At 41.1% G+C, this 13,026-nt stretch overlaps 1 protein-coding gene across 1 annotated transcript in view; it reads right to left on the reverse strand.

The window, feature by feature from the left end:
* Positions 1 to 3,384: 3,384 nt before the first annotated feature.
* Positions 3,385 to 13,026, reverse strand: part of Slc44a1 (solute carrier family 44 member 1) — a 182,504-nt gene continuing 172,862 nt past the window's right edge. Inside the window, exon 16 of the mRNA XM_052718900.1 lies at positions 3,385 to 4,266. Coding sequence (XP_052574860.1) covers positions 4,252 to 4,266 — 15 coding nt within the window. The 3' untranslated portion in view covers positions 3,385 to 4,251. The remainder of the gene's footprint in view (positions 4,267 to 13,026) is intronic.

Genomic DNA, 13,026 nt, shown 5'->3' on the forward strand with positions numbered 1-13,026 from the left:
AAGGCGTGCACCACCACCGCCCGGCACTATTTTAAAAACATATACACATGAAGGTGGGAGAGGTACATACAGAGGGTTCCTAGGAAGAATGGGAGGGGAGTTTGAGGGGGTAGATAATATATATTATGTATGTGTATAAAATTATAAAATAAAAAATAAAAAATAGAAATAAAAGAGTCATGGAGATTTGGCATACACTATTTGGTAGGGAGATCCCTACCAGTGCCAATATCCAAGCAGACTCGGCATTTGCTTAGCAGAGCTGTCATGGGGGAATCTGGGCACTGGAAGTGTGCCCGGTAGAGATAACAACATTGTGAACCCCGAGTTCCATCATTCTACAAAACTACAAGCCAGTTAATAATTCATTCCCTCTCAGACTTCACTCCGTAATCATACTTATCTTCAAATAGTTCTCTGGGTTTCTTCTCCCTAGTCCCACCCCACCCCCACATAGTCCGCTGCAAGAGACCTTGCTACCTCCTGGAAGAGAGATTACTAGCTTAACTCTATTTAAAAGTTTCTATGTCACAATACTTCCTCTGTGTGCACTGGCCTGCTTTACACTAGGCACTGGGGATGAAGCATGGAATGTACATGTGTTTCTAGTGTACCCTGCCCTGGCCCTGGACATGCTTCTGGACTCGATGTTCAGGGAATGACTATGAACAAAGTCAATTATTTTCCCACCCGTCTCTTCATGAAAGGAAATCTCCCCAGGTTGCTGGCCCCCAGCCAGTTCTCTCCAGCACAAAGGGAAGGCTCACTGCTGTCAGTAACAGAATTACTTGGCTCTCTTCTCCCTCTGAAGATACTCTGAAATGGCATGAGCCAGGTGGAGCCTAGGGACATAAAATGCCACAGTGCATTACTGATTGTACTTATTGGTTAATCACCCACACCCCAGTGCCCCACTGTTGGGGAATATTATTGTAAGATGTGTTACATTTGTTATGCTGTGGAACATTTGTTTTAATGACACAAAGATGTGTTGCGTTCTTCTATGTTGCATTTGTTTAATTCTGTGAAGCTGTGTTACCATGCCTGTCTAAAACACCTGATAGTCTAATAAAGAACTGAACACCAATAGCAAGGCAAGAGAAAGGATAGGTGGGGTTGGCAGGCAAAGAGAATAAATATAAGGAGAAATCTGGGAGGAGAAAAAGAAGAAAGAACAAGAGAACAAGGAGAGGAGGATGCTAGGGGCCAGCCACCCAGCCACCCAGCCAGCCACAGAGTAGGAGTGAAAGTAAGATTACAAAAGCAAGAAAAGGAAAAAGCCCAGAGGCAAAGTAGATGGGATACTTTAAAGTTAAGAAGAGCTGGCAAAAACAAGCCAAGCTAAAGCCAGGTATTTATAATCCCTGTGTGATTTATCTGGGAGTTAGGTGGCAGGTCCCCCAAAAGAGTAAAAAAATACCAACAACACCCCACTATTTGAAACAAAACCCAGCTTTCAAGCACTAGCTGTGTGGCCAGGACAATTTCTTATCCTCTCTATACCACCATTTTCTCATTTGTTGAAAGAATGTATTAACAACATCCCCTTGATAGGTAAGGCATTTAGACTGATGCTTAACACATAGAAAACACATAATGCAGGTTACCCACACATTATTATTTCCTAAAATAAACCATTTTCCTAAGTACAACCCCAGTGAATAATGGTGTCTAAGTCCTTTGGTACTGCAGGGCTGAGTCTGTCAGGTTAGGAGGACACTGTGTCACCCCTTCCCAGGAAAATCCCCTTCCTGAGTGAGATGCCTTTCTCATTACAAAAGTCAATATGTACTTTTCCATGACAGAACAATTGAATTAGGAAGAATGAGAGAGGATTGAAAGGTGGGACATATGGCAGGGAAGAATAATCTCTGATTTGAAAATCTAATGCATCTCTCCATTGCATGGGTTACACCATGGCCTACCAGCAGACTGGAAGGGAAGACAGAACCCTGACTATGCCAAGAACACAGCCTGAGCACAGTAGGAAATGGTGGAAAAAACAATTCCAAGAAAAAGATGTAGAACACGAACCATGGACTGGAGAGAGAAACTTTTAATGCTCCAACACTGGGAAAGGGCTAGGAAAACTCTAGAATATATAGGAGATGGAATATTCTGCACCCATGAAAGCTTATGTCTGTGAAAAAGCATATAATCATGTGAAGGAAAGCTTGAATGGTATAACTTTAAAACAGATTTCTTCCCTAAATTAATTGAGTAACGTCTGTAGAAAAAAAAAGTAATTAGTATATCTGTTTATTTTGGCTCAGGAAAAACCATAGCATCTATGAAAGCTAAGCCTGTTAGGAAATATAACACTGTCATGGGCTGAATACTTATATTCTGCTCAAAGCCATTTGTTAAAAATCCTACTCCACAAAGTGATATTAGGAGTTAGGGCCTTTGTCTGTGACAGCCCTCCTGAGTGAGATGGAAAAGAAAGGAAAGGAAGGAAGGAAGGAAGGAAAGAAGAAAACAAAGAAAAGGAAGAAGCCCCAGAAAGATCCTTTGTTCTTTCTAATATGTGAGGACACATGGGAAGGTGGCTGTCTATGAACCAGAAAACTGTTCTCAACTGGACACTGATGCCACTGCCAGCTCATTGATCTTGAACTTCTTAGTGTTATAAACTGGGAAAACTGGTTCTGTTGTTTATAAGCTGTGCAGTCTATGGCATTTTGTTACAATAGCCTGAACAGAATAAGATCAATACCTACAAGTATTATGTATTTTGCTTTCTGCTTTCATGAACGTGAATCAAAGGCAAATAAGTCAGCTTTGAAATATTCATTCAAATTTAGAATGTTTTCCTCATGGCTTAAAAACAAAAGAAGATGGGAAGAGAGATAACTAGAGATCCAATTGCCTTGGTTTCTGAATTCCAAGTCAAGGTGTTGGGACTGGAGTATGTTGTACATGGGATGCAACTTGCAAGCCTGTGAACAGATATCTTAGGACCTCCTTTAGCAAGAGGAATAGGAAGGACTTAAGTGGGAGGATTCTGGGGTGAGGAGTTGACTGGGGTCCCAGAGACACAGTTCTCACCCTCCTGCCCACTCCCTGTCTTTCACTAGTTACATCAGTACAGCCCCACAAATCCCTGCCCATCACCATCATATCTACCACCATGCCATCATTAGAACACAGTGATTATGTAGGCATTATCTGACTTTAAGTTTTCAGTCAAGGGAAAATATAAAAATATAATAAACTGGGCTTAATGAAAACTGTGGGCTTCCTTCCAAAGTCATCTAAGCCAGGGGTCACAAACTTTCCTGCAAGGACCATATTGTCAATATTTTGGGCACTGAGGATCGTAGTGTCTTTGATACAATTATATAACTCTACCATTACAGAAAGAAAGGAGTCACAGACAATATATAAAGGCTGTGGTTGTGTTCCCATAAAATTTTATTTACAAAAATAGGTGGGGACAGGCAGATTTGACCCATAGGCCATAAAAGAACAGTGTTATTTTGCTTAGAAAATAATTCTGTGATTTTTCTGTGCTTCTAAAACTCTCCCCCAAGACACTTCCCATGCACATACACCACCATCCCCACTCCATTTGGAGACTAAGTGTGATATTCCTAAGGATACTATAGGGCAGTTATCTCCATAGCGATAATGAGCAAAGCATAGTGTTATAATGGAGGGACTCTGGAATTGGAACACTGAGCCTATCAACTGTGTCATCTTTTCCACAGCACATGATCTCTTGGAGTATCTCATTTCCTCATGGTCAAAAGGTCAACAATGTATACAAACTTACAGGGCTTCGTGAGGATTCAGTATTATGTAGGGCACCCATCCTAATGCTTGGCATGCAGCAGGCCCCCAGTAATAGCAGTTATTAGCCCACATCGACTCTATTAATAGCAGAGTCAGAGAGGACAAACCCAGGATGAATGCAGAGAATTCCCGTGTGAGTCCTGACTTCAGGCCAACACTCACTAGATGAGAAGCAGGGCTTGTCTCTCAAGCATTACAAGGCCAGAAGAGAAAGCAACATGAAGTTTGAAGACGTGGCTGCAACAAAGATTACTATCAAACGCTTCTGATTAATCATTAATTAGCCACCCCCACTGTGGCAAATCCATTTGGCTGTTCATGGTTGGAGAGCCTTCTTGATCGCTGCCATCAAAGTAATGAGATCCTGTCGTCCTCACAGACTCAACAGCTGGTGAGTGGGAGATCCTTGTGTAAACAGCCTCCTCTGAGTCCATTCTCCCAGTCTCCAGAGATCCATCACCTTTTCCTCAGCTGAAAAATAAACACATCAAAAGAATGAGTGTTTCTCTACTTGGAGAAGGAAACACAAGAAGAAGCAATCAATAGCCTGAGATAAATAATGTGGGATAATCTTCAGATATTATGAAATATTAATGTGGCTGAAAATAATCACATAGGAGACAATAAATAAAGTGAATGTCTGCAACAGCCTGGGTCCAAATTCTAATTGTACCCCCTTATCAGCTGTGATTTATGAGCAAGCTACTTAACCTCTGTGCCTACATTTCCCTGCGGAAAATAAGGCAATGGTGAGGGCCTTGAAGGTTAAAGTTGTTGTGTTAATTGTCAGCTTGACAGGCTCTGAGATCACATGGGAGACAAGTCTCCAGGCACTCCTGTGAGGGATTATTTAGCCCCTGGGTATGCCTCACAATGTGAGGAAGTACACAGGTTAGATTAGATTAGGTTAACAGAGGTAGGAAGACCCACACTGAAAGTGGGTAGTATCACCCCTTCCACTAGGGTCCTGCAACTGTATAGAAAGGAGAAAGCGAGCTGGGCATAAGCATTCACCTTCCTGACTGTGATGCAATGTGACCAACCATGATGGCCTAGACCCTAGACGGTGAGCCAAGCAAACGAAACAAAAAACAACAAAAAAATTCATTTCCCTTTGTTTTCGGTATTGTATCACAGCCACAGAAAAGTAACTGATGCTGTTGTTGTGAAGATTAATTGCATGAATCTTAAACACAGTGCTGAGAACAGTCCCTGATACAAGGCGTGGGTCCTGGACTCATCTTTTCCAGTGTTGGAATGACCATTATTTTTTGATAAGGAGGTTTTTAGAAGCCCAACTGAGACAAACACATGAGTTAAATTCAAAGCTAAACTGACAAACCTGGTTTTATGGTACCCTTAAAGACCCAAACCTGAAACGCAAATAAAAATACAGCTTTTTCAAGCCTGTAATTCACTTAGTAAAGGGACAGAGCAGACCAAGATAATGAGTGTTGCCACAGTTCACTCTCAGACAGTGAATGAGTAAATGAGCTGAAAAGAATGTCACTGTGGTGCTGAAAAGAATGACCTTATCCTTAGGAAATACACATTGAAGGATGGAGAATGGAAGGGCCTAGAGCAGTAGTTCTCAACCTGAGGGTTGTGACCCCTTTCATAGGGGTTGCCTACGACAATCAGAAAACAGATATTTACATTACAATTCATAAATGTAGCAAAATTACAGTTATGAAGTAGCAATGAAAATAACTTTATGGTTGGGGGTCATCACAACATGAGGAACTGTATTAAAGGATCCCAGCATTAGGAAGGTTTAGAACCACTGACCTGGAGGTATGCACAAGTCATGCAAGAAACAGAGGCATGAAGTGGTGTGTGTGTGTGTGTGTGTGTGTGTGTGTGTGTGTGTGTGTGTGTGTGTGTACTGTAGTGTGTATGTGTTGTGGTGTGTGTGATGTGTGAGTATAAAGAGGTATGTGTGGTGTGGTGTGTGTGTGTGTGTTTTGTAGTGTGTATATGTTGTGGTGTGTGTGATGTGTGGGTGTGGGTATAAGAGGTATATGTGTTGTGGTGTGTGTGTGTGTGTGTGTGTGTATGTGTGTGTAAAGGAGTGTATGTATTGTGGTGTGTGTTGTCTGTGTGGAATGTGTATAAGTGGTACGTATGTGAGAGAGTATACATAAAAAAGGATAGAGAATGATCCTGCAGGTGGCATAACTCTTCACAGTAGGCACAGGAGGTTTGACAATGTGGAACCTGATGTTTTGGGTAGCATTCTTATTCTTACAGTCTCTCTACAAGTTTGAAATAATTTCATGCAGTATTTAGGGCTTGGCATATGATTCTGGTAGAGTGCTTGCCTTGCACATTCAAGAAATGGGGCTCTATCCACAGTGCTGGGAAAGAAGTCTTTACAATCCATTAGGATAAATCAATGAAAGAGACCTACTCGAGAACTGTGACTCTTAAGCTAACTCAGGACAAGCAGAATGCTAAGATCTTCCTGAGCACAACATGCAGGGGCGTTGCGCATGGAACAAGAAGATAGAAAGTAGCTTTAAGATCCAGCCATCTAATGGTGTCTAAGAGCTCCAGATACACTCGTGTCTACAGTAGGCTCTGCTTCTCACCCTGTCCTAAACCAGGCAGCAGGAGGCATGGAGAACAGCATCACTTTTCACTTCAGCATTTCAGTCTTGAGATTTTAGCTTCACATTCCAGTCACTGCCTCTCTGCTGACGTGCCTGTCTCAGATTTCTTCCCAATTTCAATGCATTTGGCAAATGGAAAATCAAATAAATCCCTGGATCACCGCTTTTCCGACCCCAGGCCCTCTCTCCAGAAATCGCAAGGCTCCTTGTGTCCTCCAGCACCTCCTTTAAACTCTGCTCTATGCTCTGGTCATCAGCTCCACGCTTGTGGTCTTATACGTTGGAACACGCAGCTTCGACTTTCACGATCTTTCCCCTACTGCTGATAGTAAGGCTGCCTATAATTAGACTGACACTCAATCCTGATGATGCTTAGTTAAGGTCACACAGCACAGACAGTAGATTCAGCTAAATCTGTGATTTGTCTGAGATTGAGAGCAAACTGTTTTACTACTACAGTTAATTTTAATTTAGACTTTCACTTTAGAACAGTTTTAAGTATTTTTTTTTTAAAAAATCTACAGAGGTAATAGAGTTCTCATTACCCCTCACCTAACTTCTCACATGGTCACATCTCAGAACTCTGTAGTATGTTTGTCACAACTCCTCACCCAGCATTGGTAGATAGCTACTAACTGCACACCATACTTTATTCAGATTCATTGATTTTCATAATGTCCTTTCCTGTTCCAAAAGCCCATCCAGGAAACTGTATTACACATAGCTTCCCTTCTTTAAATTTAAAATACTTAAAAAGCCAAATGCCATCCTTAAAAATACTGCATAATCATCATAATCAAAAATACTGCATCATGATTTGATGACAGTTTGATGCCATCTTCCTCACTAACTTGAACATGAAAAAATTGCTAAAATAATCCAGTTGATCCCAAGGATGAATGAGAACAGCCATTCCTGAGGTACCCATCCCACTGGAAGACAGAACAACATTTTTAAGACTCAAAGTTTAAGGCTCCATCTAATAGGTTGCCTATGAGAAATTTTTGCTTTCTATATAGTTTAGAAGAATGATTCTGTCTGTCTATCTATCTACATATTTATTTTGAGATAGTGATTTGCTAGGTAGCTTGGACTCACTATGTATCCTAGGTCGGCCTCTAACTCTTGCTCTTCCTGGAATTGTTTTTCATATTGGGAATTTGAAAGAGAACAAGAGGAGGAGGTATATAGGAGGGTTTGGATAAAGTAAAGGTAAGGGGAATGATGGAATTATAACCTTAAAAAAAATCTGGGCACAATGGTACATGCCTTTAACTCCAATACTTGAGAGGCAGGAAGATCAAGAATTGATTACAGGCTAATGACAAGGCCATTGGTTACTCTAAAAAACCTGATGGTGAGGCCCTAATGCTGAAGACAACACTCCTTATGTCATCAAATGGAAAAGTCAAGCCGGTTCCCAACTAGAAACTTCACTGCTACTGTACATAGTCCTGGAAGGTATTTTGCATGATCCTGGTGAGAAAGGTAATCATCAATATCACTCAGCTACAAATGCTGCAACAAGAGTCACCTGCCTGCAATATATACTGGTGCAGTAGTGGCGCAAATGTTATGGGAGCCACCAAGCACATTTTAAAACTTGAATTAAGGCTCAACATACAAGACCACAAGCATGGGACTAATGAACAGCAGAGTTTAGAGGAGGAGCTGGAGGACACAAGGAGCCTTGCAATGTCATGAGCTGGAACACATACCTGGCACTGTTTTTGGGGTTTTTTGGTTTGTTTTTTTTTTGGTTTTTCGAGACAGGGTTTCTCTGTGTAGTTTTTGGTGCCTGTCCTGGAACTCACTTTGTAGCCCAGGCTGGCCTCGAACTCACAGAGATCCGCCTGGCTCTGCCTCCCGAGTGCTGGGATTAAAGGCGTGCACCACCACCGCCCGGCACCTGGCACTGTTAAAGTGCCCAAGAACCTGTGACTAGACAGGCCATAGGCCTAGGGGGAAAAACCTAATACTATTATTCTGCTAAAAGACCACAGGAATGAAGTGACTCCTAGTGACATATGCCATACCAATAGATCATAGAAATGAAGTGACTCCTAATGACATATGCCATACCTATAGATCATAGGAATGAAGTGACTCCTAATGACATACGCCATACCTATAGATTAGTGCCTTATCAACTCTCATCAGATAAGCTTCTTGCATTAGTTGGGAATTAACAGAAACCCACAACTAGATAATGTGTGGAAGTGAAAGACTTTGGAGCACTTAGTCCTAAATGGGATGTCTTTATCAAACTCTTCCCCTCAGGGATCAGGGAACTATGCAGAAGAGGAGGTGGTAGGATTATAAGAACCAGAAGGGAGGGATGCTCCAGGGAAACAGTGTCTTCCAGACACAACTGAACTGATGCACATATGATATCATAAAGACTGTGGCAGCATGTGCAAGGCCTGCACAGGTTCAAGCCAGATGTGGTCCCAGCACTGAGTTGGGGAAGAAGACATGGGGCCTCACCCCTAAGGAAGAAGCTATTTGCAATGATACCTGCTAGGAAAGGGGAAATCAGTTTCTTCAATGGAGTATCACTGGCTGCATGAATAACACTCCAGGGCAAGCCCCATGCCCAGGAGTTGGCTATCACAAAATGAACTCCATGTGTGTGTGTGGGGGGGGGGGAGGTTTCATTTGGCATTCTTTTGTCTTGTTGGTTTCTTGTTTATTTTTATTTTCATGATTTTTTTTTAGAGAGAAAACATAAAAGTTAGGTGAGAAGGGAGGTGGGGAGGACCTGAAAAGAACTGGGGGAGGGGAAAACATGATTAGAATACATTGTGTAAAATTTTTTAATTAAAAAAGAGAGAGGAAAAAATAATTGGAGACTAAGTAAGGCATGGTGCTATATCATGCCTTTAATCCAAGCACTCTGGAGTCACAGGAAGGCTGATCTCTGCTATTGAGGCTAGTCTGTTCTACACAGTGAGTTCCATGCCAGTCAGTGTTACATACTGAGAGTGACGTGCAAAAAAAAAGAAAAAAAGGAAAAAAAGAGGTCAGCTTGGGCTATGTAGTGAGCTCAAGGCTAGTGTCTAGGCTACATACCGAGCACCAAAAATGGATTTTTACCAACATACATGAGAAGTACCTCAGAATGTCACTACTGGTATAGCTTCCTCACAGGCCAGGAATATTAAAGGGACCTTTTAAAAACCGTGATATCAATACATATGATATGTATTCTGCCAGTGACTTTCATCTGACCCAGTCATAAGCAGGCAGTCTATATACCCTGCTTAGAGGCTCATCGAGTAACAGGCATGGCTGACACTATACCATGCTAACTCTAGGCAAAACCATCTGAAATGTGAGTTTCTAGCAGTTTCCGTATGGGCAGATCCGCATTCCTCCTGGCAATCCCATCTTTCCTGGCTGGCTGGAATAGAAAGAGCAAGTTCCTCACCGGAGGACTGGTGTTTCTTTTTGTTTTTGGTCAGAAGTGGGTAATATTTTATTCTCTGTCACCTCTGTTTATAAGAACTTGATTTTAAATAGAATACTCTTTATCTGCTGTAAAGGAGATTATAAAGGTTCCAGATAATAGAGATGTAATTCAGTTGGTGGACTGCCTTCCTAGAATGCATGAAGCCGTGGTCCAGTCACCAGCACCACATAAACTAGGCCCTGGTGACACCTGCCTGTGACCTCAGCACTCAGGAGGTGGAGGCAGGAGAATCAGAAGTTTAGGGTCATCAGTGTCTACACAGCAAGTGGGAGGCTAGGATACATGAGACCCCATTTTAAAAACACAAAAGGTTTTAGTTAATGAAGTTCTAAGTCAGGCTGGAGGTTTGTGTCTTTAATCCCGGCACTTAGGAGGCTGAGATAAACAGGTCAAAGGCTGGCAGCCTGGGCTGCTGAGTAAGACCTTGTCTAAACAAAAAAAAACCAAAACAACAAAGAAATTTTAAAATTAAAGCATCTTTTCCAGATGAAATACTTGATATAAAATTAAATTTTGAACAATTTTATGAATCCTAATTTTTATTCTTCCTTTGTCTAAATCCCCCATAGAAAATTAAAGGCTTTCCCAAAGAAAATCACATTTGTAATTTAACCACCCTAGTGCACTTATTTTCAAGTTTCTGACTTTTCCAAGTGTGTGTAGGTGGATACATGTCTGTGGGGAGCGTGCGTGCAAATGTGTGCACATGAAAGTGGAGGTCCAAGGTCAGTGTTGGTTGTCTTCTTCATTTGCTCTCAACCTTAGTTCTGAAGCGGGGCCTCTCACCAAACCAGAAGCTCCTCGTTTTTACTAAACTAGCTGCTAGCGAACCCCTGGGGTCCCCCGTCTCCATCTCCCCAGCTCCAGCGGGACAAGTGGGCTTCATTTCCAACAGCCTTTTATGGGTTCCAGGAATCAAACTACGTCCTGACACTTGAGGGGCCAGCACTTAACCCCTTGTTTTGTTTGTTTTGTTTTGGGACAGGAACTCAGGTATCCTAGACCCGCTTAAAACTTGCTGTGTAGCCAAGGGTGACTTCAAATTCCTGACCCTCTTGCCTCCATGTCCCAAGTTCTGAGACTATAGGCATGGGTCCCTATGGCGGACTCAGGCATCAACCTGTAAATACTTTACATTGGATTGGATTGTTTTATATTGTATACAAATTATATATATTGAAATTGATATTGTTAGAAAATGTTATATATATTTTTCTAATTGTACCGTTCATCTAACAATGTAATGCAATTTTCTGATCCTTGAATGTTATTACCAACTATTAGGATATAAAGAAATGAAAGTTAGTAGTTAGATATTATAATAGAACTTGTAGTTATATTAGGTATGTTTTCAAGATTGAGTAGATATATTTTAGATAGACAGGTTATCTTCAAACCCTTCAGAGATCTACAGAATATGGCATTTAAAATGTTTTAATAACTTAGAAAATTTTTCTTTTTTGTTATGACTATGAGACATGTCGGCTCCTGGCAGTACCAATCTACTTCAGAGAAAATATGGGCATTGAAGAAACTGCATATGGAGTTAACTTTCATTGTGGCAAAAGTTAGCCACTGGACAACAAAGTATCCTCGAATCAACAGGACAAAATGGACAGACAGGACATAAAACAAAGGATTACTGATTCTTGCCAAAACAAGTGTGGTTATGGCTTTATCAAAAGGCATCTTCAGAGGCCAGGACAATATGGCACCATCCCTGAAGTGGCCTTCGCAATTCGAAAAAGGTACAGTGCCCTTTTCTTCGAAGGCAGCTGAACAGGCAGTGGGCCGATGGCCTCTGATGTGCAATGGAACAGCAGCTGAAACAGTTATTCTTGAAGAGTAACTAAGCTCACGCCTCTCAATAGTAGACTGGCATTTGATGGAGGGATACGGAGAAGAATGGGATGCTGAGATGAAGCCATATATACACAGCCAAGAGGAATGGACAGCTGAATTAAAAAACCATCAACAATTTCCAGAATTTAAAATCCTGAATCATGACATGACACTAGTGGAATTCAGGTGTTTCTGGTACATGGACTACTCTCACTCAATGTGAGGTTGAACTGTTGACCTTGTGTACATCCTACTTCACAAATGAGTCTGTCAGATATGCTAAGCCTATAGGCTGAAGATGATGCCCCAGCACTTCGGAGAAACCTCAGGTGACTGTCCAGACAGCTGTCTGTTTCTGTCAATTCACAAATTTTTTGGAAGTTGCTTGCATGCACTTCCTGTTTTTATTTTTGTTAGCTAATATTATTTCCTTCTTGGGTCTCTGAGGGAGTTGAAGATTAGTTAGTTATAGTTGAAGGTTAGTAAGTTATAGTTGAAGATTAATTAGGATACATTTTGGACTTACCAAAATAGGATAGATAATGAAATTATTTTCTCTGAATTTGTCAAATACAAATGGACTAGACATTGTTTAGGTATTTATTACTTGTATATATTGTATATAGTTATTGTACTTTTGTATATAGTTTTTCTTATATTAGTTATAAGCTTTTTCTTTTTTTTCCTTTTTATTAAAATAGAAAAGGGGAAATATGGTGATATTTTATTTGTATTAAAATGTTATTTGTATGTTAATAAATAAAGTTGCCCGGGGGTCAGAGCTATTAGCAAGCCATAGGAAACCAGGGCAGTGGTAGCGTACGCTTGTAATTCCAGCACTTGGTAGGCAGAGCTGGGTAAGTCTCTGTGTGTTCAGGGATACAGCCATTATTGGATACACATGCCTTTAATCTTAATACCAATCATGGAAAACCTGGAGGCCTATACAGACAGGCTGTGAGGAGGCGGTCATGTGGTTGGGTTTACAACCAATGAGAAGGCAGGACAGGAACTCTATATAAAGACTTTAACACAGGGGTAGCTCTGGTTCGGAGAGGTAGGACCACCGCAGGAGGAAGGGTAAGGTTTTAGCTCTTAGCTCTGACCTCTTGGCTTTCTTCTTTGCATTGGTTCTGTGTTTATTATTTAATAAGAAGGTTGGATACATCTACATCAACCATTCCATTCTTTTTGCCTCACGGTGTATTACAGACTATTTCTACTGTTCAATGTATTTTTAATCATTATGTATTAATGAAGTAGCTGTATAATCCTTATTCAAGCATTTCTCTAACATGTTGCATG

This window comes from Peromyscus californicus, unplaced genomic scaffold, assembly GCF_007827085.1.
Source record: "Peromyscus californicus insignis strain IS unplaced genomic scaffold, ASM782708v3 Scaffold_5__1_contigs__length_169319896, whole genome shotgun sequence".
NCBI classification, from domain to species: domain Eukaryota; kingdom Metazoa; phylum Chordata; class Mammalia; order Rodentia; family Cricetidae; genus Peromyscus; species Peromyscus californicus.